Source organism: Ruditapes philippinarum, unplaced genomic scaffold (assembly GCF_026571515.1).
Source record: "Ruditapes philippinarum isolate M1 unplaced genomic scaffold, ASM2657151v2 ctg325_1_1_1_1, whole genome shotgun sequence".
NCBI classification, from domain to species: Eukaryota; Metazoa; Mollusca; class Bivalvia; order Venerida; family Veneridae; genus Ruditapes; species Ruditapes philippinarum.
In genome coordinates this window covers 53517-67511 of record NW_026866329.1, presented here as the reverse complement: position 1 = coordinate 67511, position 13995 = coordinate 53517, and the positions used below count along the sequence as shown (strand labels likewise).

Below are 13995 nucleotides of genomic sequence, written 5' to 3'. Positions count from 1 at the left end.
GCAAGGATGTAAGTCTGCGTCTGGAGCCAACTTCCGGAATCTGGTTAACTGAAACCGAGATAAAGCATCGCAGATATCATTTGAAGTACCGGCACATGATTTGCTCGGATTAAGAACATTAAGACTCAGGGATCTTAAAGTAATTGCCCTCATCAAGCTCATTACTCTATCTGACTTTGAAGTTGCCTTATTTAAGATGTGAACTACTGCAATATTATCACAGTTAAATCTTATTTTCTTATTCGCTAAATGATTGCCCCAAATGAATAACGAAACAAAAGATCGGGGAAAAAGTTCTAAAACGGTTTATGTCAGCAGTAAATACCAGATTTATGCCAAAAATTCCGGCCATTTTGCCTGACACCAATGACCTTGTAAATAGATACCGAACCCTAGATTGTCACCGCCAGCACTGTCTGAAAATAGCTGTTACATCGTCATTAGACACCCAAATTTTGTCATGAAAAAACTGAAATACCATTATATTTTTTAAGGAAAAAGCTAGCCACATAAGTAAAATCCTGTTTTGTATCTTTTTTAATACGAACACGTAAAAAGGCTTACTAAGCCCGCATATTGAATTAAATAAGCCGGCGTAGGAATGGTCTACCTGCAATAATTGCCGGCAACAAAAATTAAGAGAACCTATTAGTGACTGGATTTCCTTCACAGTGCACTTTTTCCGACTCAAAATGTACAAAATTTTATCAATTATTTCCTGAATTTTTGGCATGGTATCCGAACTTGCATTTTGTCCGAATCTAAATTCTAGGCCTAAAAATATCAGACATTCAGTCGGGCCCTCAGTTTTATCCATGGCTAAAGGAACACCCAATTCAGTCATGGTATCCTTGAATATTTCTAAAGCCTTGTTACAAGAATTTGTTGTTTTTTTTATCTCCGCCCAAAAAATCGTCAAGATAATGTATTAAATTACCGGATTTAAATTTAGATTTTACACAAAATTCTAAAAACCTAGCAAACCGTTCAAAAAGTTTACACAGCTAATTGAGGCCCCAAAAGGCAATGCTTTATCAAAATAATATTTATTTTTTTAAACAAAAACCTAAAAAAGCTCAAAAATCGGAGGGATTTATTGGAATTAAGCGATAAGCGCTCATAATATCCGACTTAAAAAAGTTTACAATGGGGACCTAACTCTTGTACCATCTTAACGGCCTCGTCAAAACTTGTATATCGAACCGTGCATAAAAGCTGGATCCATATAGTCGTTTACAGATTCCCCTGGAGGAAAAGACAAATGATGTATCACTCTATATTCGCCAGGAGTTTTCTTTTTCAACAAGACCAATAGGTGAAACAATTAACTTTGGAAGCGGGGGAGAAACGAACGGGCCGGCGACCCTTCCTGCTTGAATTTTCCTTAGAAATTTGACTTTCAATTACCTCCGGCTTTAACCTTGCGGAACGTAAATTGCTACAACCCCGACGAATAGGGGGACCTTCATACTGGAGCGGAAAGCCAAATTTAAAACCATTATATAAAAAATTGAGCTTCATTTCTTTCGTAAAATTGTAAATAATGCATTAACATAGTAATATTTATGGGAGAATAAGCTAAACTAGAAATATCGGTATTTGCCATTTCATTTTGTGTCGGTAACCTTTTTAACCTTATTTACCGTATTTGTCGAAAGAAGAGCCCCGGCCTTTAGCAAAACTTCGGAAACCTCTCCCTCGAAATGTCTTTTGGAAAGACGAAGACCGGTCAGACTTAAGATTAGAAGTTTCCGAAGAAGAAGAAGGGGGGCAATTTATTTCTGGGTGAGGTCCGTGACATTTTTGCAAACATGAGGATATTTGCAATTTGACCAATGGCAATTTCCTCTATTAAAATCAAAACACACCAGGTCGGGTTTGATATTTGTGGTTTTGAGGGTTGTACCACTTGGAAACAACGCCACCATAAATCATTATTTATCCGAGCCCATGATGCGTTGGCTGTTGCCTGACGAAGCCTAAACTGTTCATCATACGTTCTCCAAGCAAAACCCCCTTGACGCATAGCGCATTCTCTTATGTTAAACATGTAATGCAAGATTTCGTACATTCTATCCGAATGATTTGATAGATAAATTGAAGGAATAAATAAGGAATGCATTTGTCCATTTCTCGATACTGTTTATTTGCTCTTTACATTCCCGAGAAGATGAGACAATATTTCTTCAAAACTCACCCTAAAAAGGCCGCCCTTACAGAATTCATTTAATTCTATTGCACCTTTCAAAAGGAGTGCGAGATTTATGTACTCTCCCCTACAAATTTGTTGCTTTAAAGACGTAGGCACCGTGAGCCGCTATATCATCGTCTGCTAGACGTAACGGGGGCACGCTTGGTGCACGTGTGCCTGTATTTAAATTTGAGAAATGACTAGTACTACTAGAATCCCTCGAGGGAAAAGGTACTAAATTCAAATCTTGGTTCGATACGCCACACCCTAAAGATTCAGTATAAAATTTGACATACCAGCATCTCCTTGCAGGAGCCTGTTCTCTGCCTCACCCAGCTCGTCAATCGACCGCTTACTGCCTCTGGACTGCGCCGGCTGCCCATTTGTGCATGTCTGTTCCCCCTCGCTGACCTCCGATGGGTGGAATTTCATCCCCTCTCGAGAATTCAGCGTCGGGTTGTGCGCCCCTGGTATTTCTAGCCGCTGGACTGCGAGTTTGCCTTGCAGACTGAACATCATTGAGCTGCCTATGTCTCAAGTTATGGCTATGTTGAGACGGTACTCTTCTTCGGCATCCACGACCACGTGGCATTATCTTATTTTACTTGTATAGTGAACCGTGTGTAAAGGCGAAAGAGGAAATTGCACGGGCATTTCGTGCTTTTATAGCCAATTATCTGGTACCTGTTTACGCTATATAAAATTAACTTGTACAACGGTAACCAGTAGTATTCTACACCTAACACAATAAAGGTTAGAATTAATCCGATTGTATAGCAACCGCTAATGTAAACAAATCTGATTTCTTGAAGGATAAATTGAATTATTTTAATTCAAAAATAATTTTCATTATATGAGATTTAATATTAAAATGCTGTCTGATTAAATGCCTTAATTGTCTCAACATAAAAATGAGCATAAGAAATATTGAAAACAATATAATGTATAATTCATTGCTATAAATACTTTAAATGAAAGATTTTGTGTCTAAATATAGTACTTCCTATTGAAAGATATTGCCACACAATTAAGCCTGTGTACAATATTGTCACTTAATAAAAATGTAATATCTATTTTATAAAATGGTGATTTTAAACACACAATAAGTCACAGTGTCAATAAGTAATAATCTGTATAAGTTAAAATATATTATACATTCTGACAATAATTTGTTTAACCCTAACCCCACTAAATATCTTAAATGGATCTGTCCATCTTTCAATCTGGCCAAAACAATTCATAATTTTCAAGACAAATTAGAAAATATATACTGACTGCATAGGGAAGAGTGAAAATCATGATAATATAGTTGTGTGGTTACATTAGTGTTTAAATGAATAATTAATTTAACATTAATCTTACCAAATGCAAACTGTAAAACACTTGCAGATGTTGTGTTTAAGGGCATCGTCACCTGTAATGCAAGATAGACATTTAAACAATACAAAGCAGGATTACACAAAGTCACAAAGTTTTGTTTTACATGTTTCATGTCTTGGTTTGAGACAAATTTCCCTATCAAATTGGAATTTAAATTCTTAGCCTAAGATACTCTTACAATCAAACTACCGGTAAAAAACATAATACATATATTTTAATTGAATTAAAAAAATATATGTATATCTAATCAAACTAAAAAAATAGATATGTATGTTTAATCAAACTAAAAAAAAATATATGTATATTTGATCAAACTAAAAAAATACACTTAAGTTTAATCAAACTAAGAAAAAAAAATTTTTTTATTTTATTATATATTTTGGATTCAAATGAATATAAAGTGATATTACCAGTTCCCGAAGACCAGTTTTTTCACAGAATACAGCAGCATTTCCAAAGAATATAGATCCACATGACTGTTCAACAAAAGCACCTTCATGTCTTAACCTTTACAATAAAAAAGCAACATAATGTTTCACAATCTCATTTATTTCTGCAAAGCACCTATGCTTATTTTATTGTTTCCCTAAAGGCCCATATGTGCCCAAGAAATTCTTTCATTTCTATTTTTCAAAGGCTTATTATTTCTAGTAACCTCTTATAGTTTCCAAAAAGTTAATCATTGGCATATCACCTGAACCATCTTGAGCTTCAGTTCCCTTTTGTTAATTACTTCAGTTATTGTTCAGTTAGTATTTCATATGTAAGTCAAAATACTACTTTATTTATATTTTGCTACTTTTATGACAAATAATTTTGCATTCAGCACTACTTTCATTATGTAATGAGTAACTAGCATGCTTTAACACTATTATTCTAATATAGTAAAAGTAAAGTGCCTTTCTAAAGAATGAAAAAACAATTGTTTCTGGGGAATAATGTGCCTTTAACTTGTTAAATATCTAAGATGGATTTGTCCATCTTTCAACCTGGATAAAACCATTCTTTAATTGTATGGGAATTTTCAAAATGTTTACTGACTGAATAGCTATATAGCAAACAGTGCAGACCATGATCAGATGGCAGAACTTGGTCTTGGTAGAATCACTTGCTGCCTGCAGGATAACAGTTTAACTACTGGTGCATATATGGAAGTCCTGGAGTGCCTTTTTGATTTGTGTCTACAAAACTTGAAAACTACCAATATCATTTATATAAATACTGCACAGTTAATATTTATTTCTTTAGCAATATATGTATTGTTCAACAAACACAGTTTTATACTTTTAATACTATGATGTAAATATATAATAGTTTGTACTTTTATTCACTCATGTTAATGTCTTTAAGATATTGTACCAATGCTATTGAATTATTTTTATGCTCCCCGAAAAAATTTCGGGGGAGCATATAGTCGCCGCCTTGTCCGTCCGTCCGTCCATCAGTCCGTCCGTCTTTCCGTCCGTCCGTCCGTCCGTCCCCTTTTCTTGTCCGGGACATAACTTTGAAACAACAAGAGGTATCAACATGAAACTTTGTAGGTAGATAGATCTCATTAAGTAGGTGTGCAGTGCACAAGAACCGTAACTCTGCCTTGCCTAATTTTTGAATTATTCCCCTTTGTTTATTTTTACACTTTGAACTTTGTCCTGGACATAACTCTAAAAGTATAAGAGGTATCAACATGAAACTTTGTAGGTAGATAGATCTCATTGAGTAGAAGTGCAGTGCACAAGAACCGTAACTCTGCCTTGCCTAATTTTTGAATTATTCCCCTTTGTTTATTTTACACTTTGAACTTTGTCCGGGACATAACTCTAAAAGTATAAGAGGTATCAACATGAAACCTTGTAGGTAGATAGATCTCATTGAGTAGAAGTGCAGTGCACAAGAACCGTAACTCTGCCTTGCCTAATTTTTGAATTACCCCCCTTTGTTTATTTTACACTTTGAAATTTGTCCGGGACATAACTCTAAAAGTATAAGAGGTATTAACATGAAACTTTGTAGGTAGATAGATCTCATTGAGTAGAAGTGCAGTGCACAAGAACCGTAACTCTGCCTTGCCTAATTTTTGAATTACCCCCTTTGTTTATTTTACACTTTGAACTTTGTCCGGGACATAACTCTAAAAGTATAAGAGGTATCAACATGAAACCTTGTAGGTAGATAGATCTCATTGAGTAGGTGTGCAGTGCACAAGAACCGTAACTCTGCCTTGCCTAATTTTTGAATTATCCCCCTTTGTTTATTTTACACTTTGAAATTTGTCCGGGACATAACTCTAAAAGTATAAGAGGTATCAACATGAAACTTTGTAGGTAGATAGATCTCATTGAGTAGGTGTGCAGTGCACAAGAACCGTAACTCTGCCTTGTCTAATTTTTGAATTATCCCCCTTTGTTTATTTTACACTTTGAACTTTGTCCGGGACATAACTCTAAAAGTATAAGAGGTATCAACATGAAACTTTGTAGGTAGATAGATCTCATTGAGTAGGTGTGCAGTGAACAAGAACCTTAACTCTGCCTTGCCTAATTTTTGAATTATCCCCCTTTGTTTATTTTTACACTTTGAACTTTGTCCGGGACATATTTCTTAACCCTTTACCACATATATACGTGAAACAACGCACTTTCGACCCCCCCCCCTTTTTTGGGGCCTCAAATAGTGACAAAATGTCCTATTTGGGCCCTTAACATAAGTTTTGGTTTGAGAAATGTTGCTAAAAAAATTGAGCACTTTTTCGGCGCCGCCCCCCATCCAAAAGATACATCAGGGGGTTGCCAGAAGGGGGATGTGCCAACCAACGCTGAAAAGCTTTTGACTCTATCTCAATCCCTTGAGAAGTTGTAGCACTTTGAAATAAATATTGATGGAAAAAATCGAGGCAAAATAGTGATTTTTGGCAATTTTGAGATGTTCCCTCGTTGCCATGGTAACAGGAAATTTAAGACTGAGCATGTCGTTACAAAGGCAATGGTCCAGTCAACATTTGTGCCAAGTTTGATTAGTATTGAAGCATTTTTCATAGTTTCATAGCAGTTTGAACTTGTAACAGGAGGCTTTTCAGTGAAAACGGCCATTTTTCACAATATGCTCATGGGGGAAAGGGTTAATGTATAAGAGATATCAACATGAAACTTTGTAGGTAGATAGATCTCATTGAGTAAGTTTGCAGTGCACAAGAACTGTAACACTGTCTTGCCTACTTTTGGAGTTATTGCCCTTTGTTCATTTTGACACTTTGAACTTTGTCTGGGACATTACTCTAAAATTATAAGAGATATTAACATGAAACTTTGTAGATAGATAGGTCTCATTGGGTGGAAGTGCAGTGCTTAAGAATCATTACTCTGCCTTGCCTTATTTTGAAGTAATTGCCCTTTGTTTATTTTTACTTTTTGACTTTTGTCCTGGACATTACTTTAAAACTATTAGAGATATCAACATGAAACTTTGTAGGTAGCTAGATGTAATTGGATAGAACTGCAACGCTTCAAGAACCTAATCAAAGCCTGGTCTAATTTTGGAGTTATTGCCCTTTGTTCATTTTTTTTATACTTTCCTGTGTCCAGAACCTTCTCGGGGAGCATCACCCGGTTCAACCGGTTCTTGTTTGTACATAGAAATAAGCGTTGAATCAAATTTTCAAGTTTTAAGTTACATTTAAAATGCATAATCATATCAATTTGTATGGTAAACTTTTCATTTTTAATTAAGATAATTTCAATAAAATGTAAAAAATAAAATAAATAATATATAATGTAAATTATGAAAACTTCCACACTAAATATCTTATATGGACTTGCCAATTTTTAAATCTGAACAAAACCATTCTTTATTTTTTGGGAATTTTTCAAAATTGGTACTGAATGAATAGCAAATAGTGCAGAATGGGTATATCTGTTGATCTTGGTCTGCACTCACTTGCCGCTAGCAGGGGAAGGGTTATTGACCTGTTCTGTTTTTAAAATTCAAACCATTTTACTTTGTTAACGTAATGTTTGTCAGTTTTATACAATTGTATTCACATGTATTTTTTACTATCTGTAAAACATTTAACTAAATCATCTACAAGTTAATCAAGTTTCAATTATAATGATTTATTAGTTTGTTGTTGTTATCTATTTATTTAATTATTTATTTCAAAAATATTTATGATATGCATAATTTTGTTGGAAACAAGTGAAAAACAAGTATTCTTGGAAACATGTGTTCTTGGAAACATATGCTCCCGGTAACATGTTTTCTTGGAAACAAGTGTTCTTGGAAACATGTGTTCTTTGGAAACATGTGTTCTTTGGAAACATGTGCTCCTGGAAGCGTGTCTTTTAAAAATAGTTTTTTTTCTGATCCTAATTTGCTTTTTTTTCCAATTTTATAATGAAAATAATCCTTACCATAGATCTGGTGCAAATGTTTCATAAGAGTCAAAGTCATCTCTAAATATAACATGATCTGTATGAATATCAGCCATAACTGGTCTCAATGGTCCTTTCATATCTGAAAATAATAAACAGCCAAATCATATACATGTATGTCGTCTTTTCTCATTGTCACAGGGTGAGAAAAATGTGCAACCTAACCGGGACTTAGAATTTTAGATTTGCAGATATCATTATGTTTATACCGTGGTGACAATTTGGAACTTTCCTCACATTTCATAAAAAGCGACAGGTAGACCTTAACTTAAGTGAAGTATTTTTTTTTATGTAAAAGATTTAATGAAGGAAAAGATATCATTGAAATATGTTGATTGATGATGTCACAGGAGAAAAAAGGATGAGATTAAAAACTCTTATTGAGTGTTATGCTGATGTCTGCAAAAAACATAAAGATAACTAACCATCTGCTTCACAAAGTTGTAGCACTGTTGTATCTTTAAATAAAAGCTCTTGCCTTAGTGTTGCTGTCGCCCTGGAATTGATATGGGAAAAAAACATCAAAATCTGTTCTTAAACATGTTGTGTTATTTATTTTTATTTCATAATGAATATTTAAATGTTTAAACCTCATTAATAATACTTCCAGGATAGTTTTTGTTTTTCAAGACCATTTGTGAGAATGACCACCTGACTAGCAGCTGATGGTGAGTTTTAGTTTGATACAATAATGCATATATTATTGTTTAAGATATCTGGTATACCTGAGACATCTGCCAATCTACATTATATTTTTATTTTGTCTCATATTTGATGAATTAAAATGTTAACAGTTGCCATATTATTATACTATGTACATAACATTCTGATTGAATAAAAATTTATCAAAGTACCTAGAACATGTGCACATTATGAATATCTATGATATTGGAAGTTCACTAAACCAAAAGTTTATTTATTTGTTTTTTATAAACTGTAAATTAATAAATACTTACAGAAAGTTGACACATCCTGTTCCAGCAGGGGGAGCTATCCAGACAAATTTGAATTCATGTACAGGTGGGCTAGACATATGTGTATGAACAATAGAACACATCAGGTTCTGCCCTTGACCATGCATCCTTCCACCACCATTTTCAGAACGTGTGTACAGTCCCGTGAGAAGAAAACCATCAAAATTCATGCTTGATAATACAGTCACTGCAACATAAACATTATAACGTATTCAGTGATATTAGAATGTGTATTCAAACTTAAAATACTATTTAATAATTTGCACAGTCATAATTAAGTTATATGCCATTGCATTAATATTTTAATTTTATGATAACTTTACATTATTGTAATCTGATAATCTCTAGGCAACAAAATTATACTGGATAACAACAGGTTCAGTAAAATGTTTTCCAAGTTGTACAATAGCAGACATTTGTTGGCGGTTTATTTGGCTCAAATAAAGAAAGCCACTATTCTCAGTCTCTGTAGAAAATTCACTGGCTTTTTTGTTTCTGAGTTAATACATCATCTTAACCTATACCTTTAACAACGTATCCTTAGAATGGCTGAAACTTTTGCAAGCATTTTCACACTGGCTAAAATTGTAGTCTATAAATTTGAATAGGCACTAGACAGGGACCCTTCAACTTCATGAAAACATGACTTAGTAGAGTGGCACATACATATGTGTGAGGAAGAGCACTGAGTACAAAGGGTACTTCATGCACAGAGTCATGGTATTAAGAACACTACTTATACTTAAAAAGAAAAAAAATGAAAGTTTTAGTCCTTAGCATTGCATAACTTTGCCTCTGTATGTTACTTTTTGCAAAAAGAAACAAACATAACATTTTGGCAGAAACAGTCAAGTGACAATTACCAGTTTAGAAAAAAAGTTGTTGGTGGTTGAACTCCAATTGTTCAACACATGTTTTACAATGGGCATAGCTCATGTAAGCTAGCTGTGTAAAAAACAGATGCCACAGCTTGTATTATGCCATGAAATATGAGAACACAACTTTACTAACTTGGCAGGAGATAGGTGATAATTGCTATGTTGTGTACATAATTGCTTACATGCAAACATTAAACGGAATAAACAATGGTGTAATTGACATGTCTTGGCTACACTATTCAACGTATTTTCCGAATTCTATTCTTCTAACTTTTGTTGTCTGTGTTGAACAGTTAGGTACCACAGAAATATGAGGCACTGGAATACTGGTTCCTCATATTTCCGTGTTACCAATATGCATAAACTGCCTCAAGTGCCTTCTAGGCTTCATGCACATGCCAGGAGGTTTACTTTCACTTAATAATTGTATTTTTTATCAAATTTTACAAATACCACTGAGAAAATTTATTGTTTTATTCACATGAAGAGCAAAATAAATTATTTCACAATCTTACTTAGTTTTCATACATTATAGACAACTGTCTTTGTTAAACAACCATTGAACTATTTGATGTAGGCCACAAAGAAAATCCCCACTTGCAGATGAGGCTCGGTATATATGTACTAAATAATAATGGTTACTCTTGTTTTTGCTTTTGAAACGTTAAAATGAAGCCTAAATTGTGTTGGAAATATGAGTCAACAACTTTTACTCACTAGGTATTCTCAAATTTCGACTGCAAGACCGACTGATTTTACAATCTGATATTACATAGATGTCGGTTAACCATCGTCTATATAATTAAAAGCCCCGCTGCCCGAAAGGACACAATTTGTTGGACTACTCAGTAGGCAGCAGATGGAATCATTCATGGATGTTAATCGCCATGTTGTGTATCATTGCTTAATGCAAACATAAAATGGAATAAACTATGATGTATTTGACATGTCTTTCCTGCAATATTCAAGGTATTTTCCATAATTCTATTTTTCTAACTTTTGTTGTCTACCACGCAAATATGAGGTTGTTTTCATTTCAAAAGACGCCGCCATTGACTTAATGACGTCATTTTTACCTCCAGCGCTAAAGAGTACCGACTATGGCACGCAACTACCGTCATAGAAAAACATTTAATTACAGTTTTTTTAATCTTTGCAAATCATGACGTGTACAATGTGCAACTTTATAGTACCAGACAATTAGACAATTTACTTTTGTGTGGTATAAGTAAAGATTTTGTTGCAATTGGTCAGAGTGGATGTTTTTCGTTTTTCTAAAAACGTCATAAATTTGATTGGAAGTCCTAGATTCTAATGATTTTTTAACAAAGATGTCTCGATTCTGAAAACGTCATTTAAAAAGTAACATTGGAAAATGATTTTTTTAGAATCGAGAAATCTACGTTAAAAAAAATTGAGTTATCAAATTTGAGTTCTACAAAACTCTCAAAAGGAATATCCCGAAACCAAGTGTTTACTTGGGCAAACATGCCGGTTCAAGAACACAATCTATGAAAACCTATTCCCGATTATATTCAACGATATTAGCATCCGCTTACCCTCGTATAATTGTTCTGGAGTGTACACATCAGGGTTTCCCTGTATTGACACACTAATTTTCACCTCACCAGTGCGTTGTCCCAGTTCTTGGACGTTGCCATGGTAATTGCAAAGAAAGAAGAAAGGTGATACATGAGTTAGTGCAGACTGTGCAGCTACAGAACTGAGGAGAGCAATTAAAACCAGCAGAGACATGTTTTCTCCTGCAGTCATCACAGCTTACTTGTTTCTGAAATGAACGTTCATAAACTTTACACGAATTTAAAGCAAAAAGTTGTATAAAATATTTAAATGTTGTAATTAGAATATGACTTCAGTTGAATTTGATTTACATGTGCTTCTGTCATTTGTGCACTGAATATTTCCCGTGTGGTGCTAATACGAATAAATTCATCGCTTGAAGATAAAAACGCAATTTAGAATTCCTTGAGCAGAAATTCAAAGCACGTGCCATCTGGGACTAAAAGCGTATCTCTCTGTTCCAGGTGTCAAAGTGATTTTTTAATGTTAGAAGATGAATTCACTGAATATTTGAAATATCAAAAAAATATATAATATTATTCAATTCAAAAATTTCTACAACAATTAAACTGAATATGAATTCGGTAAAACTCTGCCATTTCCAAATGTCAAACGATAAACAAAGCACTTAATAGTTTTAAGCCCACTTGAATCAAACCAGGATGTAATGAACAAAAAAGAATAAAAAAATGAATTAAAAAACTTGATAGACAATTAAGAATTGAGCATGTCTTAGAATTGATAAGATGAAAATAGAGGCCTATATTGCAAGCAATATAAACTTTTTTTGTGAATATATGATCCTAATATGGTTATAAGAGTGATTTTCTTAACGTAAACAAGAATTTGACAAACATTCATTTATTTCAAAAACAAAAATGTTTAATTATAAATTGTAAATGAAAAATGTACGAAGTCTAAAGCCAAATAAAATTAAATTAAACCTGACCTCAATGTGATTAGCATTTGCGACCAGTATAGAGCCATTTCAGTCCATTTTTTTCTGATTGATCTTTATTTATTTATTTATTTATTCATTCATTCATTTGTATTTCAATATTAAAATCCATTGACATTTCCAAATTCAAAAGTTGGACAGATCTGTTCCGTTTCGCTCACTCTGTGGGTTTAGTGGTAAGAAAGGTCAATGACCATATGTATATATTGTGACAAATTTATAGCATAGGGATTTTTTTTATATCAAGGACGTCTTTTTATAAATAGTTTTATTTTTTTTTTAAAAATGCGCATTCTGTTCTTGAACTCTAACTTACTTAACAAAGTTGTTTATTTTTTTAATCTGTAAAGAATTCCCTTATACTAACTGAGCAGCACGCCGAAAACTTAACAATTGTTCTAATAAGTTAAATTATTCTTTAGTTTTAGAGGATTTCTTATGCCTATATATAGTGGTGCCGCTTTAAAAGGAGATTTTTAACAAGTGTCAAAAATTGTGTATATATTTTTTTTCTCTGTTTAAACAATACATAAAACACATATATTCCATAATTCATCAATACGTACCTTGATTCCCGTGAACAATTTTAACCAAGATAAGAATTTCTGCAATACTAAAATTGTTTTAAAAACACTAGTTTGAGCCAAACTCAACGCAACATGTTATTATATACATTTTCCTTTCCCCTTATTCATAGAACACACACATATAATTAAAACTAACAGCTTGAAACTTAAAATTGTAACTGATAAATATCCGGTAAATCCGTGTATGAAAACTGAAATATAACATAAACAATAATCACATGCGCGCTACTTCTAAAAAAAATGTTTGTGAGAAAAATACGTTTTTTTTCTTAGATTGGAAGGATCAAGTGTTTTTCATGCAATGTCAAAGTGTGGTTTTCTCTTGTCAAACTTTATCAGAATGTCAATCACCTCATTTCCATAAAAAATAAATCACGATACACAATCTACTTCAATTACAAATACATTTTGTTTTTATCAAATTCCCTCAATTAGAAATGGTACCCATTACTTGTTTAAATATGAACGTTTTAAGTTAATAACACATACTAGTTGAAAATGTTCAGGAAATATAAATATTCTAATTTTCCAGTATTACAAGTTATGTAAATTCATTTTTTGAAGAATTTGAAACATTTTGTCCATTGACGGCAACATCAGGCACCACGTCTGCGCCGTTGTATTTTTTAAAATTACGGAAGCTATTTCGGACTCTCGTCTATTTTTAAATCAATACTGATATATAAATACACGTGATAATAATAATAATAATAATAATAAGATTAATAATTATAATCTAAAATCATACATATATGGGAAAGAGTTACCATGTGTTTGACCAGAAACTTTAAAATACATATTTTTATGTCTCTGTTTTGCCGAACCGAAATATTGGTAGATGATTACCGGGACACCCATTCTATAAAATAATTACGCCCTCGTGATATAATTCCTAACATCCATACTCCAAACGTTTTAAGTTAGTAACACATACTTGTTAAACATGTTAGGAAAATACTCCCATATTTCTTAAATCGAAGTAAAAGTTTTTAAAAAGAATTTTCAGTTTTCCAAAACTAAAT

General features: G+C 33.2%; 1 protein-coding gene across 2 annotated transcripts in view; it reads right to left on the bottom strand.

Moving 5' to 3' along the window:
- The window catches only part of LOC132732156 (reelin-like), a 75419-nt gene extending 62104 nt beyond the window's left edge, over positions 1-13315 (bottom strand). The window contains exons 1-7 of one of the 2 annotated variants that reach the window (XM_060718525.1): positions 12953-13315; positions 11407-11636; positions 8952-9156; positions 8421-8491; positions 7975-8077; positions 3982-4078; positions 3554-3605 (exon numbers count right to left, since the gene is read on the bottom strand). In XM_060718525.1, coding sequence (XP_060574508.1) covers positions 3554-3605; positions 3982-4078; positions 7975-8077; positions 8421-8491; positions 8952-9156; positions 11407-11620 — 742 coding nt within the window. In that variant the 5' untranslated portion in view covers positions 11621-11636; positions 12953-13315. The remainder of the gene's footprint in view (positions 1-3553; positions 3606-3981; positions 4079-7974; positions 8078-8420; positions 8492-8951; positions 9157-11406; positions 11637-12952) is intronic. The other variant, XM_060718524.1, reaches the window with a different exon arrangement.
- Between the last annotated feature and the right edge of the window lie 680 nt (positions 13316-13995).